The sequence below is a fragment of the Schistocerca americana genome, chromosome 5 (assembly GCF_021461395.2).
Source record: "Schistocerca americana isolate TAMUIC-IGC-003095 chromosome 5, iqSchAmer2.1, whole genome shotgun sequence".
NCBI classification, from domain to species: domain Eukaryota; kingdom Metazoa; phylum Arthropoda; class Insecta; order Orthoptera; family Acrididae; genus Schistocerca; species Schistocerca americana.
In genome coordinates, this window is record NC_060123.1 from 38,155,318 (window position 1) to 38,180,749 (window position 25,432).

Below are 25,432 nucleotides of genomic sequence, written 5' to 3' on the forward strand. Positions count from 1 at the left end.
CGGATGCTGCTGAGGCGGCTGATCACACCCTCTGGCGTTATTACTATTCTGTGAAGCCCGTATCACGTTAGTATGATACTGGTTTCTGTCATTCCTGTTATTATTTGCATTGTACCGATTGTTATTACGGTCCGAACCATTATTGTTATTGCTGCGGTATGCATTATTCCCATGGTTATCGTTGTTATGGTTGGGGTGGTACCCGTTGTTGTTACCACGGCCTCTACCACTGTCGCGATTATTGCGCCAATTGTCCTCGTCCTCAACTCTTTCCAGGAAATCATTGATTGTCCTGTAATTGCTTCCTACGTAGCGTTTTGTATCATCTGGAAGCTTCTTGTAGAGTTCCCAGACTATTTCGGATTCCGTGCGGCGATCACGCAAATATTCCAACTTGCGGATCCAGCCCTCACAAAACTCCTTCATCGAGCAGCGCGAATTCGCATCGAAAGGCCTCGATACGACAAATTCGCGCCAGACACTTTGCTGTTTTTGCTCTGACCAGTATTCAGCCAGAAACAAATTTTTAAACTCGTCAAAAGTCAGGTTCGTAATGTCGAGGTTTAAGCCCCAACGCTTGGCACCACCAGCCAGCACATCAATAACCGCATTAATTTTTCTCTCATTAGTCCATGATCTGGGTAAAACTCTTTCACAATTCTTAATGAAATTCGTCGCGTGTATACCGCCTTTTTTCAAGGGGTCGAACCGCTCCTCTTTCGTCAACAATTCCGAACTATGTGCACAGATTGGCACATAGCTCTGTTTTTCGTCAAGTTTCTTTTCTAATTCCGACACTCTCATAATTACTTGGCAAGTGGTTAGCGCAAGCGTTTCCACTTCCCTCTTTTTCTCTTCGCAGGTATTATCCTGCTTCGTCACTTTGGTATCTACTTCGGATACTAAAGCCTTTAAAGTTTCCACCTTCTGATGATCCTCTTTTCTCACTAATTGAATTTGTTCCGTCACCTTATTCTCGATGATCGGAGCAACTGCGTCTCCTACACTTTTCTCGATTCTGCTAATTTCGGAATCAAAACGAGTATTTATGCTCGCAATTTCCGCCTGAACGCCTATCATTTCCTGTTTAAGATTACCGATTTCGGTATTAATTACAACAATATCTTCTTTGATTTTATCAACTTTTGTATTAACAACTCCAACATTGTTGTTAACAACATTAATAGCTTTGTTCTGATTGTCTAGCTTTCGTTCAATCTTTTCAGACTGAGCTTCTTGCTTGGCAGACAGAGCTATAATTTCTGCCGATTGACTCTTGATTTCATTAATCAAAACATTCAATAAATCAGTTAAATTCCCGGAGACTACCGGTTTTACTTCCGTAGCTGGTTCCTCTATACATGTTCCCCCGTATTCATCATCAAGGGGTACAGATTTGATTTTCGCTTCCGATTCCGAAACATTTTCTAAAGTTTGGAATTCCATTTCTGCTCTTTGTTGCGTTTCGGCGGTCGCGTCTTTCATGCTAGCCGCCTGCCCCTGAACAATGGGAACCGCCGTGCGCGTTTCCCACTGTTCGACCGATTGTTCCGTATCCAAGTCTACCAAATTTTGGTAATTGTTGCCTTCACTCATTTTAATAATTTTCAATATAAATGACAAATCTCAAATGTAATTAGGATTACTCCCACTACTTATTCTCGCTGACGTAACGGCCTGTATGTAACCAGTACTTTGTTACGACATTTGCACCAAAGAAAATTCGTGTCCAGAACAACCTCAAATTTGAAGATTGTCCTGTCACGGTCGCCACGTGTAACCTCCCCCCTCACTTACCGACCTTAATGACAGTGAAAAATGAAACCGCGTGTACCTAATGGGAGTTTTGGAAGAGCAATCGTCACCGAAGTTAACCTGTCGGTAAAGAGGGAGGAAAGGGTTACATCTAAATGAAAGGAAATGTGCTAATGAAACTGGTGGAAATTAATTTTGAAAAGGGGTAAAGTTAATAAAGAAGGTAAATGTGCAGCCGTTACGTTAACAATTAACTAGCGGTAATTAGGTATTTGAGATTTGGGGGAAATCACGGTCGCCAGTCCTAAGGACAATTACTATAGTAACTGAAAAAGAAAGGTAATTACACATATAATTAGCACTAGGAGCGTGGCAACTGAAGGTTGACACGTGTAGTGTGAAAACTGAAAGTTTGTCAGAAGTAATAAATTTCGCTACACTCTGACTTAATTTAGCAAAAGAATTACTAAAACCGGAAAATCGAAAGTTAATTTAGTGACTGAAGTTAATAGTGAGCTTTCTTTCTGAAGCACATCGAAATTCAGTAAAATACGGTTAGTCATGGACTACCTCAACAATCATTTCAAAAGCTACTTGAATCTACGCAATTTAGAAAGAAGAGATTTAACTTTGAACTTGAATTAAATGATTCTGAACAATTAACAATAGTAAAATTTAGTACGTACCAAGCTGAGCTGCAGTCACAGGTAAGCTAAAATACGGTAACAAAGCTCGCACTCTTAATTCGTGCTTGTGTAATCTGAATATTGTAGCCAGCTATTAATGCCATAATTGAATTTTGAAATTAAAGCAGTGAAAACGAGTTAGCTATATTACTTTAATGCTGGCGTTTGAATTTCAACGACACTCGGGTTCATTTCGGAAAAGGAAGGGACTCTGCTTGGTGATGCAATTGGGACAATGAGCAACAAACGTTCATGCTAAGTTGCTGTAATTATAGTTACGAAAATGGAACAAGATTAAAAGCTGAGGTCTGCCATACAGCTCTAAAACTTTACGTGCGACCAGTCTTCCTTGTCGGTTGATTGAAGGTTTGAAGCCGTCGATCGAGGAGGTGGCGACAGTCACTCATTGTCGGCCGTCGCTGTTGCAGAAGCTGGATGTTGGCGCGCCTTCTTCTCGACACGGTCACCAGGCGAAACGGGCTCTTGATGTGCGCCAGCTAATGCTTCCCGTCCGCGACACTATGTCAGAAACTATCATCGCGAGTCGAGCGCAATTACATGCTGCCAAACCCCGAAAGCGCGGCAACTCGCGGGAGCGTCACACAACACCTGCTCCACTCGCTACTCCCGCCAGACTCTCACTGCCCGCGCCCCACGCGGAGAGTTAACACTACCAAAGATCCTACAAACTTTGATTCTTCACCCGACCTATCGATGTAATCGTTCGATAGCAGTTTTCCCTAGGCAAGACCCAGCGTAAAAATACAAATAATATTTACGAAACAAACCAATTATACATCGACATAAGTGCATAAATATATATATATATCCAAACAGTAAAGCAATTACAATATATAAAGAGACAGAAATGTCATATCTTGAGGTAACAAAACAAGGAAAAAAATAATAGTACAATAGATGAAAATAGGAGGATATGCATTTCCGGCGTTACAACCTGCGGTACGGCTATCTGTATCGCTGAGGCACGCAAGCCTCCCCACCAACGGCAAGGTCCATGGTTCATGGGGGGAGGGGAGGCGGATTATATGCAGAGAAATCACAATACAAAAAGTTGGAACAATGGCTTGTAAATAGTTTACAATGTTCACATAGCTACAAGAGATACAGCTAAGAAAACTGGACTTACTAATTCGAGATAAAGTATAAAATAAAAACACCTCAACACAGATTGGGATGGATGCCGGCCTCGGTGGTCTCGCGGTTCTAGGCGCGCAGTCCGGAACCGTGCGACTGCTACGGTCGCAGGTTCGAATCCTGCCTCGGGCATGGATGTGTGTGATGTCCTTAGGTTAGTTAGGTTTAATTAGTTCTAAGTTCTAGGGGACTAATGACCACAGCAGTTTAGTCCCATAGTGCTCAGAGCCATTTGAACCATTTGAACAGTTTGGGATGTATACACACCTGGAGATTAGTGTGTTGATGCAATCACAGACGGTACAAAAAACATCATGTTTACGAGTTACAGTCACGTAGATAACAATAAAAGGGCTTTGTGTATTTGAGGATCGTCATGACATAATGAAACAGTCACCACGTTAAATTTACTTGTGTAGTTGTTTCTGATGTCATTGGAGAGTCACTTTCTCTGCGCCGTCAGTCCTGAGCTTGTTGTCTTGCCACTAGCAAGCGCTGTGAAAATGTCTGGAGTTGCTCCGTGTTCTTCAGTGAAACCTAGCTAAGGAAAAATGTTAAAAAGCAGCTCGAAGCAAATGCAAGAAGTATTTAGAAGAAAATCCGTAGCTAACGATAGGGCAGATTTCATAAATAACCTCTAACTTTACAGCAGTTTCTGATTCGATTGCATTATGCAAGCACGCATGCAAGGGGTGAGGGTTGGAGGGTAGCGGGAATAAAAATTTAGGATAAATGTTTATACAGGGTGACAGTTACTGAACTATATGAAATAAAATCATCATAACTTCTTAACGGTTTGCGTTAGGACGTTCAAACTGCACGGTTGGCCGTGGGTCATGATGGGAATTAATATTCCCTGTATGATTTGGTTTAGCGACGAAGCCCACTTGCATTTGGATGGGTTCATCAATAAACAAAACTGGCGCATTTGGGGTCTTCGAATCCTCACCTTCAACGGGTGACTGTGTGGTGTGCAAACTCCAGTCACAGAATAATCGGTGCGATATTTCTTGGCAAGGTGACTACCGATATGTACGTGAAGGTTTTGGAAGATGATTTCATCCCCATTATCCAAAGTGACCCTGATTTCGACACGATGTGATTCACGAAAGACGGTGCTAGACCCCATCGAAGCAGAAGAGTGATGTCCTGGTGGAGCACTTTGGGGACCGCATTCTGGCTCTGGGGTAGCCAGAGACCACTGGCATTGGCCTCGATTGGCCGCCATATTCTCCGGATCTGAACAAATGCAATTCCCTTTTGTGGGGCTATATTAAAGGCAAGGTGTACAGCAACAGCCCCAGAAACGTTGCTGAGCTGAAAACAGCCATTCAGGAGGTCGTCGACAGCATCGATGTTCCGACACTTTGGCGGGTCGTGTAGAATTTCGCTATTCGTCCGCGCCACATCATCGCGAATGATGGCAGGCATATCGAACACGCCATAACTTAAATCCGAATATCTGTAGTGACATTTATGTGTTGAATAAAGTGTGTGCATACTCAACGACGAACCTGGGTGTACGAATGGCAAAACGTCATTTTTTCGGATGAATCCAGGTTGTGTTTACAGCATCATGATGGCCGCATCCGTGTTTGCCGACATCGCGGTGAACGCACATTGGAAGCGTGTATTCGTCATCGCCACACTGGCGTATCACCCGGCGTGATGGTATGGGGTGCCATTGGTTACACGTCATAGTTTGTAACTAATTTACGTCTTTTTCATATAGTTCAATAATTGTCACCCTGTATGTTTACTTGCCTATTAGTTTCCAAATTTCACAGAAGAATAAAACGACATGGAAACTAAATGTGTCGGAAATAGCTAGGAATTCTAGAAATTGGTAGCTACGCTTAACACACTATACTTATCAGTTGTTCGTGTGAGAGCCTGCAGAAGTGGATGGGCTTTCAGCCTTACCGGCTACATTCCAGCCATCTGAAGGTTCACGTTCACAGGCTGATCATATCTGCTGCCACGAACAAACCCAACGCTGTTCGTAAATCCAGAGCGAGAACAGCTAACCATAGGGAACCGAAGGAGGACTGAAAGGGAAATAGCCTCCACTAAGACATGAAATATAACAAAAACACTGACTCCCTAAACTTAGGCGAAAACGACTTAAAAGAATCTGCCCTCCCCTCATTCACGCGTTCGCAAAGACACAGTCTGCAGACTTGTGTTCATAAACGTGGCACTCAATGAAATACCGATAATTTTGAGTGCATACTTCGGTTATATACCGTGCAAATTACGACGCTTCCACCGTTGTGTGCAGTTGTTGCTACTGTTTTTATATTTGATTGGATGACACAGGGAGATCTCTAGTTTTCTGATGAATGCTTTTTAAGTTTTATGTTTCTCCGAACAATAATTTCTTGAACATTACTCTAAAGCAATGTACTAATCACAGATTAAAACAAATTATAATAACATCAAAGCATTAACTATTACTAAACACTTTGCTTCAATGCTACATTGTATGTGGAGGTGATAGAAATTTATATTCGGGCGCTGTAAGGATTGGTCGTGAGATAACAACGAACAGAGACCTTAACCCAGAGCGGAATACTGGATCCGTGTCTGGTAGTAAATGTGCGCAGGGAAACTTTCGACTCCTGGCAATACGAGGAGTTATCCGTTTGTGTTAGGAAAAATGACGGATTTGTGAAAAGTGCTGCACAGTCAAAGTTGCATACATGGGAACTGAATGACTTAATGGGTGCTGCTGTTGATCGCCCCTCATCAGTGCAGAAGACAGCTGCAGTTTAGAACTGGATGCCTCCTTGCGCAAGGAGCCGAGAGATTACCAGACGGCAAGTATCGCCTTCTGTGGCTTCAGCGTTACATTATACGGTGAAATGTCGACAGTCCTAGGTTTGCGTGAGGTTTTTCTGTCACTCAGCCTCTCTCATAACTTTCGCTTACCGCCTGATCCCAGGTGTAGCGTGTTAAAAACTTTTACCGATTGTTATTTCACTGTTCTTACAAGCCTTATTGGCAAACACAACCTCTATGAAGCGAAAATGAGCGTAAGGAGAGCAACGCATGATTCGTTCAATGAGTTATTATGTACAATTTTGCCACTTGATTCGACCAGCAGAAAGTAAATGCAATTTGGAGTTATACTGTCTGGGCAGTGTGGCTGCAGCAAAAACGTAGCGTAATAATCGTATGCGACTGTATTCCACAGGGCGTGGTTTAGGTTCTGTGGGAAGGAGACTCCCATGAGATAATAATAAACGTAGGGAATAGACAACGCCATGTTTACTTGCACCTTAGACTTACGATGTACAGAGGGCAGCCGTCAGCTCCGCCCTCTTAGCTATGTTTTCTCGACGGCCCATTCCGTGTACATAGATGTTTGTATCATTCTAGGTAAATTCATGGACTGTCCTTCGAGTTAGAAAGTCGCCACGGCGGCAAAGAGGTGTTCGTCACAGGATTAAACGAAGTCAAACCCTTATTGGCAAACACAACCTGTATGAAGCGAAAATGAGCGTAAGGAGAGCAACGCATGATTCGTTCAATGAGTTATTATGTACAATTTTGCCACTTGATTCGACCAGCAGAAAGTAACTCCTCTTGAGAAGTACAATTTCTTAAAATAAAATGAGGTTAAAACAAAATATAGAAAAAACGAAAAATATACAGACGATAAATCTAAAAATGGTTAATTTAGATGTAAGGATTACTATTTTGTATGGGACAGATGTGGTGTCGATTATTAGCTGCATGGTACTTCTATAGGCTACCCGAGCCGTAAGATGAGATTTGGAAGCTGTATGGCTAACTCGTGATAGGCGGTCTTTAGGGGATAGCATCAAAAGTAGGAAAAATGCAACATAAATGCGTAGCAGATTTAGAAGATGAGAATTTGGAAGGTTCTGTTCGGAGAATTGGAGTAATGGGAGAAATCAGGCTATGCTTGCAATTAAGGTTGCAGTAGGATTAGATAAGCTTCACGTAGTAGGGTTGGAGCAGGAGCAGACAAGGATATCTAGGCGGGAGAATGTGAAATGTGAGTGGTTTTGGTAGTATGTTTCTGTGAAATTTGGGTGGAACATGCAACGTGGAGGCAGTGTAAAATTTAGGGGGTAGTGCGAAGGGATGAATGTCCTCGAGGACACTTTCGATAAGTTATATGTTCCTTATGGGAGTGGGAGCTGGAAGACGCCAGGACGTTTGGAGTTTTTAGGTCGAGGGATGTCTTTGGGGAAAATTAGGGCAGTCATTTCAGGTTTTAGTACGAGAGATTAAGCATTGCAAGATAATATGTTTTGCCAGCCCTAAGACATATAGACATTTAACATAATTTGCAGTAAAAAACCTAGGAAATGTAGATGTTATATACTTTTATCGTCGAACGCAGTAATAACTTACTATAACAGATGATAAGTTCAAAAATAAAATGAAAACGGATTGCAATCGATATGGAGTTTGAGATATACAATATAATAACAGCTCAGCGAAACTTTTAGAACTGGAAACAACCAAGGATGGTGTGGTCAATATCGTAAAATGAAACAGGATGCACGTCAACTAACATAGGAACAGAAAAGTATCATCAAAGACATAAAAATTCATGTATATGAAAGAACCACAAACGTGATCAAAGACGTGGTGTGGTCATACCAAAACAACCTTAGGGTTGAAGGCAGCCTTCCACCACTATTCACTCCCTGGCACCTTTCTCTGTGGCCTTGCAGCAGTACGGGCGGCAGCTGGAGGCCGAGAAGCGGGCGGTGTTCGCGGCCTGCGCGCGCCGCGGGCTGCGCGTCTCCGGCGCTCGCCTGGCCCTGGCCGCCGTCTTCTACGTGAGCTGGGTGGCGCAGCCAGCGCTCAGGGCACGCGCATGCGAGACCGCCGCCTGCCGCAAGCAGGGCGGCTTCCCGGCGCTCATCTGGCTGCCCTTCGACTACGCCGAGCAGCCGGCCTACGAGGTAGGCGCTACTCGCGGTAAATCTGGAGTACTTCGTGCCGACAAAACCTACACTACTGGCTATTAAAACTGCTACACCAAGAAGAGATGCAGATGATAAACCGGTATTCATTGGACAACTATATTACACTAGAACTGACATCTGATTACGTTTTCACGCAATTTGGGTGCATAGATCCTGAGAAATTACCCAGAACAACCACGTCTGGCCGTAAAAGCGCCCTAGATACGCGTGGGAATTGAGTCAGACAGAGCTTGGATGGCGTGTACAGGTACAGCTGTCCGTGCAGCTTCAACACGATACCACAGTTCATCAAGAGTAGTGACTGGCCTATTGTGACGAGCCAGTTGCTCGGCCACCATTGAGCAGACGTTATCAGTTGGTGAGAGATCTGGAGAATGTGCTGGCCAGGGCAGCAGTCGAACATTTTCTGTACCCAAAAAGCCCTGTACAGGACCTCCAACATGCGGTCGTGCATTATCCTGCTGAAATGTAGGGTTTCGTAGGGATCGAATGAAAGGTAGAGCCACGGGTCGTAACACATCTCAAATGTAACGTCCACTGTTCAAAGTGCCGTCAATGCGAACAAGAGGGGATCGAGACGTATAACCAGTGGCAGCCCATACCATCACGCCGGGTGATACGCCAGTATGGCGATGGCGAATACACGCTTCCAATCTGCGTTCACCGCGATGTCACCAAACACGGATGCGACCATAATGATGCTGTAAACAGAACCTGGATTCATCTGAAAAAATAACGTTTTGCCATTCGTGCACACAGGTTCGTCGTTGAGTACACCATCAAAAAAATGGTTCAAATGGCTCTGAGCACTATGGGACTTAACATCTATGGTCATCAGTCCCCTAGAACTTACAACTACTTAAACCTAACTAACCTAAGGACATCACACAACACCCAGCGGAGAGCACCATCGCAGGCGCTCCTGTCTGTGATGCAGAGTCAAGGATAACCGCAGCCGTGGTCTCTCATGCTGCTGCAATCGTCGTCGAACTGTTCGTGCAGATGGTTCTTGTGTTGCAAGTGATACGAGGCCCTTGGGATACAGCAAGGCGTTCCGTTTTACCCTCCTGAACCCACCGATTCCATATTCTGCTAACAGTCATTGGATCTCGACCAACGCGAGCAGCAATGTCGTGATACGATAAACCGCAATCGCGATGGGCTACAATCCGACCTTTATCAACGTCGGAAACGTGTTGGTACGCATTTCTCCTCCGTACACGAGGCATCACAACAACGTTTCACCAGGCAACGCCGGTCAACTGCTGTTTGTGTATGAGAAATCGGTTGGAAACGTTCCTCATGTCAGCACGTTGTAGGTGTCGCCACCGGCGCCAACCTTGTGTGAATGCTCTGAAAAGCTAATCATTTGCATATCACAGGATCTTCCTGTCGGTTAAATTTCGCGTCTGTAGCACGTCATCTTCGTGGTGTAGCAATTTTAGTGGCCAGTAGTGTACATACACTATTCGACCAATGGTATTCCGAAACCTTTTGGTGGACATTAATACAGGGTGTGATTCAGAAGTTTCAAGACTAATTTATTTCTGAGTAGGGGAGCGCGCGCGCACCGGTTCCGCTGGGTGGGTGATGTAGTGGGGGTCTCAGGGAACGAACTGACGCTGCGGCAGTTGCCTCCGGAACCCTGGAGAGTGGACATCGCTTGCAGCGTGAGTCCGTGGCATTGACCTCGGTCGAAAAGTGGAAGTGGCGAAAATGGAGCAGCACTTGGAGCAGCGTTATGCGATTAAGTTTTGTGTGTGACTGAACAAAACCGCCACGGAGACTCCCAGTATGATTCAAGAGCGCTTTAAGGAAGAAGCCTTGTCCCATGCAATGGTTTTCATGTGGCACGAACGTTTCAAAGATGGCCACGGGAATGTTGAAGACGACGACTGCTCTGGGTGGCCATCATCAAGCCAAATGGATCAAAATGTGGAGAGTGAAGAATACTCAATATTGTAGAACACTCAGTATAATGTCGTTTATTGGCCTGAACTACACTTCTTGAACAATCACTATATACACACAAAGAAAACAAATAACATGTAGACGACTATTCATCAAGAGTGTCGGTGAGGTCTGTTGGAGCTGGTCCTAGCTCGGCGAGGAACTGGCTGTACTGCCGCTGCGCTGACCTTATAAAGCCGGCGGAGATCGGCGGTGTACTCCAACTTTCCCCGGGTCTGTGACGCGACCTCTTCAGAAAAAGGTTCGCATTAGTCTCTAGCAAGTTCTGTTTATTTTGAAGAATTGTTTTCCTCTTGGGTGCGCCTGCAAGTGCTTGTGTATGTTATATGGTACACAGAGGTGTCTTGAGTGTAGTCTGCCTGGCAGGTGCCGTCTGTGGCAGACGTAACAGAGAGAGTGCGGAAACTTTTCAGCAATGACCGTTGTCTTACTACTAGATTAATTGCCGATGAACTGGGACTCAGTTAGAGTATGGTGTGAAGTACTGTGACAGAGAATTTGATGATGCAAAAAGTGTGTGTCAAACTGGTGCCAAAAGTTTTGTCAGTGGATCAGAAGAAACGACACATGACTGTTTGCCAGGAAATGCTCCAATGGTTGAATGTTGATCTGAACCTTCTGGAGAAAGTGGTTACTGGTGATGAGACCTGTGTCTAATAGTACGATCCTGAGTAGAAGTGTCAAAGCTCAGAATGGCACACTGCTTTCTCGCCAAAGTGCAAGAAAGCTCGCATGAGCAGGTCGTGTGTGAAGTGCATGCTGATTTTTTTTTTATGGTAAAGGAGTGATTCACAAGGAGTTTGTTGCTCGTGGACAGACTGTCACAGGTGACTTTTACGCTGGAGTGCTCCGCTGCTTGAGGGATCGAGTTCGCTACGTCCGCCCGGCGATCAAGGGCAACTGGATTTTCCACCACGACAACGCGCCCGCTCACACGTCCCGCGCCGCCGCCGAAGTTTTGGTCAAGTTCAAGGTGACAACACTGCCGCAGCCACCCTTCAGCCTCGACTTGGCTCCAAGTGACTTTTTCCTCTTCCCCCGAATCAAGACAGGCCTAAAAGGGAAGCGATTCGACTCCATCGACGCCATATAGCAGGCTTCGACGAGAGCCCTTGACAGCATGACGCCTGAGGCGTCCCGGAAGGGCTACGAACAGTGGAAGACGCTCTGGCAGCGCTGTGTTGATGCTGAAGGATCATATTTTGAAGAATTTTAGTCCGCTTTACTTAAATGTCCAATAAATTTCTGGTTCTGAGTTAAGTATTGAAACTTTTTAATCACACCCTGTATGGGGTGTGTCGACCCTTCGCCTTTATGATGGCTTCAATTCTGCTGGGGACACTTTCAATGAGATGTCTCATTGTCTGTGGAGAAATGACAGGGTAGCCCATTCTTCCTCAAGAGGGTAGAGATGTAAGACGCTGGGGTCTGGAACAAAATCAACGTTCTAACTCATCCCAAAGTAGTTCCAATGAATTGAAGTCGGCACTGCGCTCAGACGAGTTCATTTCAGCCATGTTCTTGCCCACTAACCATTCTTTTGCTGATGCTGCTTTATGGCAAGGTGCATTATTATGCTGCTACAATCATCGCCTCCGATGCTTTCATATTCTTCCGCATTCGGCATTTTTAAGTGCAGTGAGGGGACCACGTGCTAATGAAGTAAAACTCTTCCATACTGTAACACCAGCTCCTCCATACTTCACGTTTGACACTATATATGATGGTAGCTAACTTTCGCAGGCATTCACCAAATCCAAACCCTTCCATCAGGTTGCCGCAGGGTGTAGAGTGATTCGCCAATCTAAATCGCATCCACAATCCCGTGGCGTCGCTCTTTACAGCACGTCAGAAGGCGCTTTATGCTGACTACATAAATGTGGGGCTCAGCAGGAGCTTCTCAACCATTGCATCCCATTCGCCTTCTCTCCCTACGCACGGATAATGCTGGCAGTCCGTCAATAGATGAGGTCTGCCTGTTCTTGGGTAGTTTCTTCGCACTTCCACTTCACAAAAAAATGGTTCAAATGGCTCTGAGCACTATGGGACTTAACATCTATGGTCATCAGTCCCCTAGAACTTAGAACTACTTAAACCTAACTAACCTAAGGACAGCACACAACACCCAGTCATCACGAGGCAGAGAAAATCCCTGACCCCGCCGGGAATCGAACCCGGGAACCCGGGCGCGGGAAGCGAGAACGCTACCGCACGACCACGAGCTGCGGATCCACTTCACAGTCACGTCACCAACAATCTACTTGGACAGCTTTAGGAGAGTTGAACTGTCTTTGATGCATTTGTTACTCCGGTGACATTTAATGACTAGTCCATATTCGAGGTCAATTAAGTCTCCTGATCGAAACCATTTTGACTGACAACGCAAAACCCCCACCTCCTAATTTACTAGTGCATTTGCCTCTCGTGACATGTAGTGGTCAGGTCCACACAGTGGCGGATACAGAAAAACCTGAGGGGGGGGGGGGGGGCGCTAAAGATATCTTGAGCTACCTTTACTTTTACCGCAATAAAAAATACGAGGGTTGTCCAGAAAGTAAGTTCCGATCGGTCACGAAATGGAAACCACTGGGAAATTCCGGTAAAGCTTCGACCAGATGTGTTGGGCAGTGTCTCTAGTATGCCCGTCGATCGTGTCGATTCGTTCTTTTCAGTTTTGAGTGAACAGTGACCACGTAGAGAGTCGCAGGGAATTGCGTCTCCCGCCAAGTATGAGGGCCTGGTTAGAGATTTCGCCTGTGTAATGCAGCCCACATTACACACTTGTCGAGCAGTTCCTTCTTCATGCCAATTCTCGACCGCAAACTGCAGGGGCAATGAAGACGCTCCTGCAGCGTTTCCGATGATAAGTGTTTGACCACCGACAATACAGTCTGTAATTGGCTCCCTCTGAGTCTCATCTCCGCTCACAGTAACCACTTGCTATGAAGACAACATTTTTCCACAGACAACGAGCTGCAGTCCAGTGCAGATAACTGGCTGCTTTCTATGACGAGGATATTGGAAAGTTGATGCAACACTGCGACAAAACTCGAAGTTGGAGCGGCGACTATGTAGCGAAGTAGGTGGAAGATGTACCTAACTGCTGAAAGGAAAACGTTTCTGGTTTTCACTGTGGTTTCCATTTCGCGACCGATCGGAACTTACTTTCTGGACAACGCTCGTAATCAAGAGAAATTATTATGAATTATTATTGTTAACGCTTCACAATCAACTGATTACTCTCACTCTTGACTAATCTTCACACTTGCACTTGCTACAACTACGATTTTTTGCTTGTTCATTCTTCAGTCTTAAGATTTCTGCTTCTGAATGTAAACTAGCTTCCTATTCGGCGAATAGTCCGTTTTAGAACAAATACCAGACGGAATAACATCGAGATCACGAGAATCGCCGCGACTTCTCTCGTAGATATGTGTTAGTTGTCTATGGGCCGCTGTGTCATCCTCAGCTGATAAGCGTCACTGGATGCGGATATGGATGGTCATGTGGTCAGCACACCGCTCTCCCGACCGTTGTCAGTTTTCTTGACCGGACCCGCTGCTTCCCAGGCAAGTAGCTCCTCATTTGGCCTCACAAGAGCTGAGTGCACCATGCCTGTCAGCAGCGCTCGGCAGAGCCGAATGGTCACACATCCGATGCTAGCCAAGCCCGAGAGCGCGTAACTTAGGTGAGCTGACCGCAACTGGTACGATTGCCACTGCAGCAAGACCGTTACCATAGCAGGAAGAATACATGATTATATTTAGAGGTGATTTGGGGCTATAGAAGGTGCTCAGTTTTCTACTCAGATCTGCCATCTCTAGCTGTAACGATGTATTTAACCCACCAGAAAATCAAGTCGAAATGTGCTTGGATAATTGATATGGTATGCCGTTCCACGCTCCTTCAACCCTACGCTAGAGGCCATCAATCGTAGTGACCAGCGAGCAGAGGTATGCCCATCTCTCGCCAGCCTATAGGGTGAGTCACTAACTATTGCCACCCTGAATAACTCCGAAAGTATGATAGTAGCTGAAAACTATGTGGGACAAAAGTTGCATGGGACGAAGGGGGCCATAATATGACGGTTTTTTGTTGCTATGTGGGGTCGCTTCAGACATATGAAGGCCAACTTAGTTTTCTTTTTTTTTAATGGGATGCTATAGTTTGGTACTTATTTTCTGATAGTGGCAATCGAGACGAATCCAATGATGTGTGACAGTAAGGTCTTTGAAGGTCAACGAAGGTCACAAGGGTGGTATGAACGTCCATTTACAGAAGCTCTTCGAAGTGACCATTATTATCAATGCAGTGCTGCCATCTTCTTATCATGGGTTGAGTGGTATTCCTTATCACATCGGTACTTACCGAAGCAGGTGCTCTGACAATTCTCTCTCGCACATCTTCAGGTGTAGTTGGAACTTCTTTATAAACAAGGTCTTTTACGAATCCAGACAAGAAAAAATCCAGAGGCGTCAAGTATGGCGAACGAGCCAGCCACGACACATCTCCTCCGCGTCCAGTCCAACGATTTGGGAAACTCTCTCTGCAACTCATTTCTAGCCAACAGTGAAAAATCTGTCGGACACCCATCGTGTTCATACCACATTCTGTTCCTTGTTCCTAAAGGTATTTCTTCCAATAACAGACCTAATGTTTCTTGCAGAAATGTCGTGTACTTCCTACCATTAAGATTTCCATACATTCACCGACCACGATTTTTGGTGTGCAACTTGCTGCAGCCAACAAGGATTTTCAGTTGCCCAATAATGGATGTTATGCAAGTTAACATTTCCGTTATTCGTGAATGTAGCCTCGTCAGTAGATAAAACCAAATTAGTAAATGTGTCATCCCTTGAATATGAAATTTGAGCCCATCGGCAGAATTCAACGCGACGCAGGCAATCCGTAACAGTTAACTCTTGGTGGAGACTGATGTGGTAAGGATGATATTTATAGCGATGCAGAACACGAGCAACACTACTCTGGGTCATGCCAGGTTCCCTTGCGATTTGACCCGAACTAAGACAAGTATCTCGAACCACAGTGGCAAGAGTACCACTTTTCGTTTCCTCGTTAGTAACTGTCCTTTGCCGGGTATGTTTTCGATGTGTTAAAGATCCAGTTGTTCTCAATTTATAATACACATATTTAAATGTACGACGTGTAGGGTGAGTACGTTGAGTATATCTTTTAGCGTATTAGTCTTTAGCTCTCACTGAATTTCGTTGGCATTCTCCGTAAATGAGAAGCATACCAACTTGTTCTTCGCAGGAATACATCATTCACATTCGCTTGATTCGACGATACTAGTCTTACCGTTCCTATTAGTGTCGTATTGCGAAACCATCGAATGGTGTTCACATGTCAATGACACGTTAGATGGATGTGCCGTATTCGGCGAATATTTACTATTTGCACGACATACGACAGAGAATTGTCAGAGCATGTGCTTCGATAAGTGCTGCAATGATCAGGAATACCACTCAATCCATGATAAGCAGTTGCAGCACTGCATTGACACCAATGGTCATCACTTAGAACACCTTCTGTAAATAGACGTTCATGCCACCTTTGTGACCGTCGTTGACCTTCAAAGACCTTACTGTTACACATCTACTTGCGGTACACAGCTGTTAAAAGGGGGGCAAGTTCTTTCGCGTACTCTATGTAGAATCGAATTGGTATCCCGTCAGGTCCAGTGGACTTTCCTCTGTTGAGTGATTTCAGTTGCTTTTCTATTCCTTGGACACTTATTTCGATGTCTGCCATTTTTTCGTTTGTGCGAGGATTTAGAGAAGTGTGGGGCGGCGGGTGGAATAATAGAATAAATGTTTTGTATTTACGCTGTTTGCCGTTCTCAACATTGGCTCTCTAACTACAATATTGGCAACCAGAAAGTGATTAGCAAAACGTGAAGCCTGTAATTAGAATTCCTAGTGCCCACTTCATCTGAGAAATACATTTATAGCTACAGCTTATAGCACTGAGGAATTAGGAGATCGTCTGCGATTCATAATCAAAAACCATTCTCTCTAAAATGTTCATTATATTCTGAAAGTCACAGAGCAAAAAGAATCCACACAATCCAACTACCAGAGCAGTCCAGAGTCTAATGCACTGATGCAACTATAACTGTTCAAATTAAATGTTTAAGTGAATGCTCGCCATAATTTGATGATAATGTTCATCAAACGCCACGCTAATAATGGCAGAATGTCTGTCTTGCGGCGGCACGTGAAAATACGACATACGCAAACTAAAGATAGATCATTAACGTCATCCCAAAATTAACACTTCACTCGAAAACAATTTCATTGTTACGCGTATCCCGAGTAACTTATCACTGCATCCGAGGCTGTTTATATCAACAATACCGACGCGACGCGACTCCCGGCACAGGTGGTGCGCTAAGCAGCGTCTGGAGAGAACTGGGGCCTTCCTTTTCTCGCGCAGCGTTCTTACATATAAACGGCTAAGGGAACGCCTCATCAAATCTACTCTCCCGACTAGCCGCTGAGCAAGTAATGCACCACTTTAAGTTATCGAATAAATCATTGCTTCCTTTGCTGATGGCCGATGAAGCTTTCAATTTAATTGTGCAATCAGCACACAAGTAAGTAATCATAATAAAAGTCTGACGTGGCTAAGCCAAATATTTTGGGCGAGAGAATTAATTTAATTACACTACACGCAGTAGACGAGCTCTGAACTTGCCCTTTGGAGATACGCTATCGCTATAGTTTTATAGTTATTCAGTTGAAACTTCTCACATCTTTATGATTATAGCGGATCTCCCTTCTACTTAAATTTAAACATCCTAGCTTTATTTATTCGCCTACTTAATCTATCTTGCTTCTTTAATTTCTAAGACAAAAACCAGAAAATCATGAATTTCAACTAAAATTTTAATTTGTGAGATCCAGAATACTGTTTCTACTACATTATTATGCAAAAGGAATCTAAATATAAATTTTTAAGTTTCTAGCTCTTTTCTGTTGCGCCAATGATTTTTACAGAAAAACATTCAAATTTCGAAAATGGTTAAAGTTATTGAACTGATATCCAACACATATTGATTTTGTATTACTCCTGACATGCTAGAAACGTTTCAGGTTATTTACTTCATTTTAAAGTATTGCGCAATATTTATGACGCCAGAGCTAGTTACAGCGGACTAGGCTGGCACACAATGGAAAGACTGATGTGAATTTTATGAGGCGTGAGTAGGCTGCTTCCCTATAGAAGGAATTGCAGTACTGTCTTCCTCTGTGAAACAGCTTTGGAAAAAGGTGTTTAGTATTTCAGCTTTACGCGTGTCATCCTCTGTTTCGATGCCATCATCATCCCGGAGTGTCTGGATATGCTGTTTCGAGCCACTTACTGATTTAACATAAGACCAGAACTTCCTAGGATTTTCTGTCAAGTCGGTACATAGAATTTTACTTTCGAATTCACTGAACGCATCACGCATAGCCCTCCTTACGCTGACTTTGACATCGTTTAGGTTCTGTTTGTCTGAGAGGTTTTGGCTACGTTTAAACTTGGAGTGGAGCTCTCTTTGCTTTCGCAGTAGTTTCTTAACTTTGTTGTTGAACCACAGTGGGTTTTCCCGTCCCTCACAGTTTTACTCGGCACGTACCTGTTTAAAACGTATTTTATGATTGCCTTGAACTTTTTCCATAAACACTCAACATTGTCAGTGTCGGAACAGAAATTTTCGTTTTGATCTGTTAGGTAGTCTGAAATCTGCCTTGTATTACTCTTGCTAAACAGATAAACCTTCCTCCCTTTTTTATATTCCTATTTGCTTCCATATTCAGGGATGCTGCAACGGACTTATGATCACTAATTCCCTGTTCTGCACATACAGAGTCGAAAAGTTCGGGTCTGTTTGTTATCAGTAGGTCCAAGATGTTATCTCCACGAGTCGGTTCTCTGTTTAATTGCTCGAGGTAATTTTCGGGTAGTGCACTCAGTATAATGTCACTCGATGCTCTGTCCCTACCACCCGTCCTAAACATATGAGTGTCCCAGTCTATATCTGGTAAATTGAAATCTCCACCTAAGACTATAACATGCTGAGAAAATTTGTGTGAAATGTATTCCAGATTTTCTCTGTTGTTCTGCCACTAATGCTGCTGAGTCGGGAGGTCGGTAAAAGGAGCCAATTATTAACCTAGCTCGGTTGTTGAGTGTAACCTCCACCCATAACAATTCACAGGAACTATCCACTTCTACTTCACTACAGGATAAACTACTACTAACAGCGACGAACACGCCACCACCGGTTGCATGCAATCTATCCTTTCTAAACACCGTCTGTACCTTTGTAAAAATTTCGGCAGAATTTATCTCTGGCTTCAGCCAGCTTTCCGTTCCTATAACGATTTCAGCTTCGGTGCTTTCTATCAGCGCTTTAAGTTCCTGGTACTTTACCAATGCAGCTTCGACAGTTGACAATTACAATACCGATTGCTGTTTGGTCCCCGCTTGTCCTGACTTTGCCCCGCACCCTTTGAGGCTGTCGCCCTTTCTGTACTTGCCCAAGGCCATCTAACCTAAAAGACCGCCCAGTCCACGCCACACAACCTCTGCTACCCGTGTAGCCGCTTGCTGCGTGTAGTGGACTCCTGACCAATCGAGCGGAACCCGAAACCCCACCACCCTATGGCGCAAGTCGAGGAATCTGCAGCCCACACGGTCGCAGAACCGTCTCAGCCTCTGATTCAGACCCTCCACTCGCCTCTGTACCAAAGGTCCGCAGTCAGTCCTGTCGACGATGCTGCAGATGGTGAGCTCTGCTTTCATCCCGCTAGCGAGACTGGCAGTCTTCACCAAATCAGATAGCCGCCGGAAGTCAGAGAGGATTTCCTCCGATCCATAGTGACACACATCATTGGTGCCGACATGGGCGACCAACTGCAGATGTGTGCACCCTGTACCCTTCATGGCATCCGGAAGGACCCTTTCCACATCTGGAATGACTCCCCCCGCTATGCACACGGAGTGCACATTGGTTACCGGAACTTGCCATTGTTTGCCGCAAGAATGGTATAAAATTCTCCTGGAGACTGTACAGGAACTTTATTTATCGAGTTCGAGACGACTGGAAGCTGTCTTCAAGGCCAACGGTTTTCCTATACCTTCTGTGCACATGCCGAATAATCTTTGATGTTAGCAGATGATATTTCTTACGATGAGAGAGAATGTATGTTACTCGATATTACTTTTGAATAATTATTCTAATATTACAAAATATAGCTACTGAACACGCATATTCATACATATCATTTACCACTGTGGATTTTATAAGTTAACAGTGTTGGGCTAAATTCAATGAAGATATCCAGCATGCCATTCAGAATCTCAAAAATGGTTTAATTGGCTCTGAGCACTATGGGATTTAACTTCTGGGGTCATCAGTCCCCTAGAACTTAGAACTACTTAAACCTAACTAACCTAAGGACATCACACACAATCATGCCCGAGGCAGGATTCGAATCTGCGACCGTAGCGGTCACGCGGTTTCAGACTGTAGCGCCTAGAAACGCTCGGCCACTCCGGCCGGCTTCGGAATCTCATGTTTCCGCTTTTGGCCATGGGTGATTACTTCGATTTCCTATAATATGTCGTTTCTGCAGCTCTTTTGCTAGTACTTACTTGAAGATCGTAATCGGTTGTAACACTGTGACCTGTCTGCTTGAAGAGCTTAGCTATAGCAGATTTGTTGCACTTGTGAGGTCCAGTCAATGTGCTTTTGCAAACGGGCTTTTAAATTTTTCGCTCTTTTGGCCTATGTAGTAGTTGTTCCACTGACTGCACATCACGTTGCACATGCAAGATTTGCTAATTTTCTTAGTTAACTGAGATAAGTCATGCGCTAGGAGACAGTTCATGTGTGTATTTATTGATCGGCTTTCATTGTCGAATAAGGCAGAGCAGATCGGGCGAACAAAGGGTCAAGATGGTGACCCGAAGGCTATTTTAGCGCTCTGGAGCCTTTTTCGGAGCCTCCACGTGGTGATACAAGCTAGGGAGAAAGATACTGCATAATTTCTCTTCGAAGACACTCGGTAGGAAAGACGAAGCCACCCTGTGGCCAGAAATAGTAGAACCTATTTTGTTTTGTGGTCGCAGGACGTCTTGGAAGATTAATTCTTACTCAACTAAGAGCAGATTTTGGACATCAAAATCGTAAACTCTATCGCATTCCAATCCTTTCCTTCTGTCACGAATGGATGGTTGAGGCGAAAACACAACGCCAACCGAACAAAGTTGCGGATGAGCCACACCTCACCTGGTGTCGTGTCTCTGTACGCTGCTAGTCTCGAGATTCCAGTAACGGCGTCTTTTGGAAACTTCATCTCTCAACAGGCTCAAGCGACCAGTGGTTGCGTTTGCCAAAAGGGATCCGGCATATCCCCCACATTTCTCAAGTCATCATAATTAATTTTTATATAAACTGGCGTTTGTACAAGAAAAAGAACCTTACCAGATGACCTACTGGGCCGGCCGGAGTGGCCGTGCGGTTCTAGGCGCTACAATCTGGAACCGCGAGACCGCTACGGTCGCAGGTTAGAATCCTGCCTCGGTCATGGATATATGTGATGTCCTTAGGTTAGTTAGGTTTAAGTAGTTCTAAGTTGTAGGGGCTGATGACCTCAGAAGTTGAGTCCCATAGTTCTCAGAGCCATTTGAACCATTTTTTTTGACATACTGGAACAAGGCCTCTCGTTGCGTAGCTTCAGTGAAGTTAACTGACCATTTTATGGTAAAGAGAATATCTACAATTCAAGTGTCGGCCAGAGATTCTTCCATTTGTATGGAGGCGGCAGGGGAGAGCAGGCTCCGATACCAGTCGCTGTTGCTGACTGCTGGATTTGGGTGCCTTAACGGCTGAGGCACTTACAACCGCCAAGTCCCCTCTGAGGCCAGCTTTCACGTAACAAGGCAAGCGCCGGCGGCGAGTTTTCCCTCCCAAGACGTGACTCGGCTGTTTCTCTTCACTAAACGGGCATTTAACATTCAAACCTACCTATACTTCTGTGTACCGACTTGACAGAAAATCCTAGGAAGTTATGGTCTTACGTTAAGTCAGTAAGTCGCTCGAAACAGCATATCCAGACACTACGGGATGATGATGGCATTGAAACAGAGGATGACACGCGTAAAGCTGAAATACTAAACACCTTTTTCCAAAGCTGTTTCACAGAGGAAGACCGCACTGCAGTTCCTTCTCCAAAACCTCGCACAAACGAAAAAATGGCTGACATCGAAATAAGTGCCTAAGGAATAGAAAAGCAACTGAAATCACTCAACAGAGGGAAGTCCACTGGACCTGACGGGATACCAATTCGATTCTACACAGAGTACGCGAAATAACTTGCCCCCCTTCTAACAGCCGTGTACCGCAAGTCTCTAGAGGAACGGAAGGTTCCAAATGATTAGAAAAGAGCACAGGTAGTCCCAGTTTTCAAGAAGGGTCGTCGAGCAGATGCGCAAAACTATAGACCTGTATCTCTGACATCGATTTATTGTAGAATTTTAGAACATGTTTTCTGCTCGCGTATCATGTCATTTCTGGAAACCCAGAATCTACTCTGTAGAAATCAACATGGATTCCAGAAATAGCGATCGTGTGAGACCCAACTCGCTTTATTTGTTCATGAGACCCAGAAAATATTAGATACAGGCTCCCAGGTAGACGCCATTTTTCTTGACTTCCGGAAGGCGTTGGATACAGTTCCGCACTGTCGCCTGATAAACAAAGTAAGAGCCTACGAAGTATCAGACCAGCTGTGTGGCTGGATTGAAGAGCTTTTAGCAAACAGAACACAGCATGTTGTTATCAATGGAGAGACGTCTACAGACGTTAAAGTAACCTCTGGCGTGCCACAGGGCAGTGTTATGGGACCTTTGCCTTTCACATTATACACTCCTGGAAATGGAAAAAAGAACACATTGACACCGGTGTGTCAGACCCACCATACTTGCTCCGGACACTGCGAGAGGGCTGTACAAGCAATGATCACACGCACGGCACAGCGGACACACCAGGAACCGCGGTGTTGGCCGTCGAATGGCGCTAGCTGCGCAGCATTTGTGCACCGCCGCCGTCAGTGTCAGCCAGTTTGCCGTGGCATACGGAGCTCCATCGCAGTCTTTAACACTGGTAGCATGCCGCGACAGCGTGGACGTGAACCGTATGTGCAGTTGACGGACTTTGAGCGAGGGCGTATAGTGGGCATGCGGGAGGCCGGGTGGACGTACCGCCGAATTGCTCAACACGTGGGGCGTGAGGTCTCCACAGTACATCGATGTTGTCGCCAGTGGTCGGCGGAAGGTGCACGTGCCCGTCGACCTGGGACCGGACCGCAGCGACGCACGGATGCACGCCAAGACCGTAGGATCCTACGCAGTGCCGTAGGGGACCGCACCGCCACCTCCCAGCAAATTAGGGACACTGTTGCTCCCGGGGTATCGGCGAGGACCATTCGCAACCGTCTCCATGAAGCTGGGCTACGGTCCCGCACACCGTTAGGCCGTCTTCCGCTCACGCCCCAACATCGTGCAGCCCGCCGCCAGTGGTGTCGCGACAGGCGTGAATGGAGGGACGAATGGAGATGTGTCGTCTTCAGCGATGAGAGTCGCTTCTGCCTTGGTGCCAATGATGGTCGTTTGCGTGTTTGGCGCCGTGCAGTGAGCGCCACAATCAGGACTGCATACGACCGAGGCACACAGGGCCAACACCCGGCATCATGGTGTGGGGAGAGATCTCCTACACTGGCCGTACACCACTGGTGATCGTCGAGGGGACACTGAATAGTGCACGGTACATCCAAACCGTCATCGAACCCATCGTTCTACCATTCCTAGACCGGCAAGGGAACTTGCTGTTCCAACAGGACAATGCACGTCCGCATGTATCCCGCGCCACCCAACGTGCTCTAGAAGGTGTACGTCAACTACCCTGGCCAGCAAGATCTCCGGATCTGTCCCCCATTGAGCATGTTTGGGACTGGATGAAGCGTCGTCTCACGCGGTCTGCACGTCCAGCACGAACGCTGGTCCAACTGAGGCGCCAGGTGGAAATGGCAATGCAAGCCGTTCCACAGGACTACATCCAGCATCTCTACGATCGTCTCCATGGGAGAATAGCAGCCTGCATTGCTGCGAAATGTGGATATACACTGTACTAGTGCCGACATTGTGCATGCTCTGTTGCCTGTGTCTATGTGCCTGTGGTTCTGTCAGTGTGATCATGTGATGTATCTGACCCCAGGATTGTGTCAATAAAGTTTCCCCTTCCTGGGACAATGAATTCACGGTGTTCTTATTTCAATTTCCAGGAGTGTATATAAATGACCTAGTAGATAGTGTCGGAAGTTCCATGTGGCTTTTCGCGGATGATGCTGTAGTATACAGAGAAGTTGCAGCATTAGAAAATAACAGCGAAATGCAGAAAGATCTGCAACGGATAGGCACTTGGTGCGTGGAGTGGCAACTGACCCTTAACATAGACAAATGTAATTTATTGTACGAATATATGATAGCGGAACAAACACTGGTAGCAGTTACTTCTGTAAAATATCTGGGAGTATGCGTGCGGAACGATTTGAAGTGGAGAGATCATATAAAATTAATTGTTGGTAAGGCGGGTACCAGGTTGAGATTCATTGGGAGAGTCCTTAGAAAATATAGTCCACCAACAAAGGAGGTGGCTTACAAAACACTCGTTCGACATATACTTGAGTATTGCTCATCAGTGTGGGATCCGTACCAGATCGGGTTGACGGAGGAGATAGAGAAGATCGAAAGAAGAGCGGCGCGTTTCGCCACAGGGTTATTTGGTAACCGTGATATCGTTACGGAGATGTTTAGCAAACTCTAGTAGCAGACTCTGCAACAGAGGCGCTCTGCTTAGCGGTGTAGCTTGCTGTCCAGGTTTCGAGAGGGTGCGTTTCTGGAAGAGGTATCGAATATATTGCTCCCCCCCTACTTCTACCTCCCGAGGAGATCACGAATGTAAAATTAGAGAGATTCTAGCGCGCACGGAGGCTTTCCGGCAGTCGTTCTTCCCGCGAACCATACGCGACTGGAACTGGAAAGGGAGGTAATGACAGTGGCACGTAAAGTGCCCTCCGCCACACACCGTTGGATGACAGTGGCACGTTAAAGTGCCCTCCGCCACACACCGTTGGGTGGCTTGCGGAGTATAAATGTAGATGTAGATGTACTGAGTTGCCAACTTCTCAACGCCTGAGTGTGCGACTGACTGAAATATCTTCCAGATGGTGTACACGGTGCTCTCGCTGGGGCTGTTCTACGGCAGCCACGTGTCCACCGGCCTGGACGGATTCTTCTGCACGCTCATCATCTACTTGGCGGGTCACCTGCGCTTCCTCAACATGATGCTCGCAAACACGTGCGCAGGCGTCGTTCGAGAGGCTGCGGTCAGCGGCTACAAGCGGAAGAAGGCGGAAGCGTTGCCAGACCCGGACAGCCAAATGCGGTTCCGTCTTCGAGAGTGCATCCGCTACCACAACGACATCGACAGGTTCGAAACTGCGCTGCCGTCTCGCGCATCACACACAAACCTACATCTGCATCTACTGCTTGTGTACCGTAAGCTTTTCAGGGGCCATGACGGATGCATCCGTCTATGTTCTGCTCGTTCTCGGTGGATCGGACAGATGTTTCCGTCCGTAGCCTTCTGTGGCTTGCAGCTAATGAGATGACTAGTTTTAGGCCACCAGGTGTTACAGTACTTTTACTTAATGCTTTGTGCACTAGATGCTAGATCTCGTCACTCAATACGATGTATTCTCAGCCAGTTATGTTTTCATCATGCTAGTAAAGACACAAATTATGGCATTCGTTATTCTCATTACC

At 45.6% G+C, this 25,432-nt stretch overlaps 1 protein-coding gene across 1 annotated transcript in view; it reads left to right on the forward strand.

The window, feature by feature from the left end:
* LOC124615624 (odorant receptor Or2-like) overlaps window positions 1-25,432 on the forward strand; it is a 118,331-nt gene that overhangs the window by 32,480 nt on the left and 60,419 nt on the right. Inside the window, exons 2-3 of the mRNA XM_047143630.1 lie at window positions 8,309-8,542; window positions 24,832-25,097. Of these exons, the coding sequence (XP_046999586.1) occupies window positions 8,309-8,542; window positions 24,832-25,097 (500 nt within the window). The remainder of the gene's footprint in view (window positions 1-8,308; window positions 8,543-24,831; window positions 25,098-25,432) is intronic.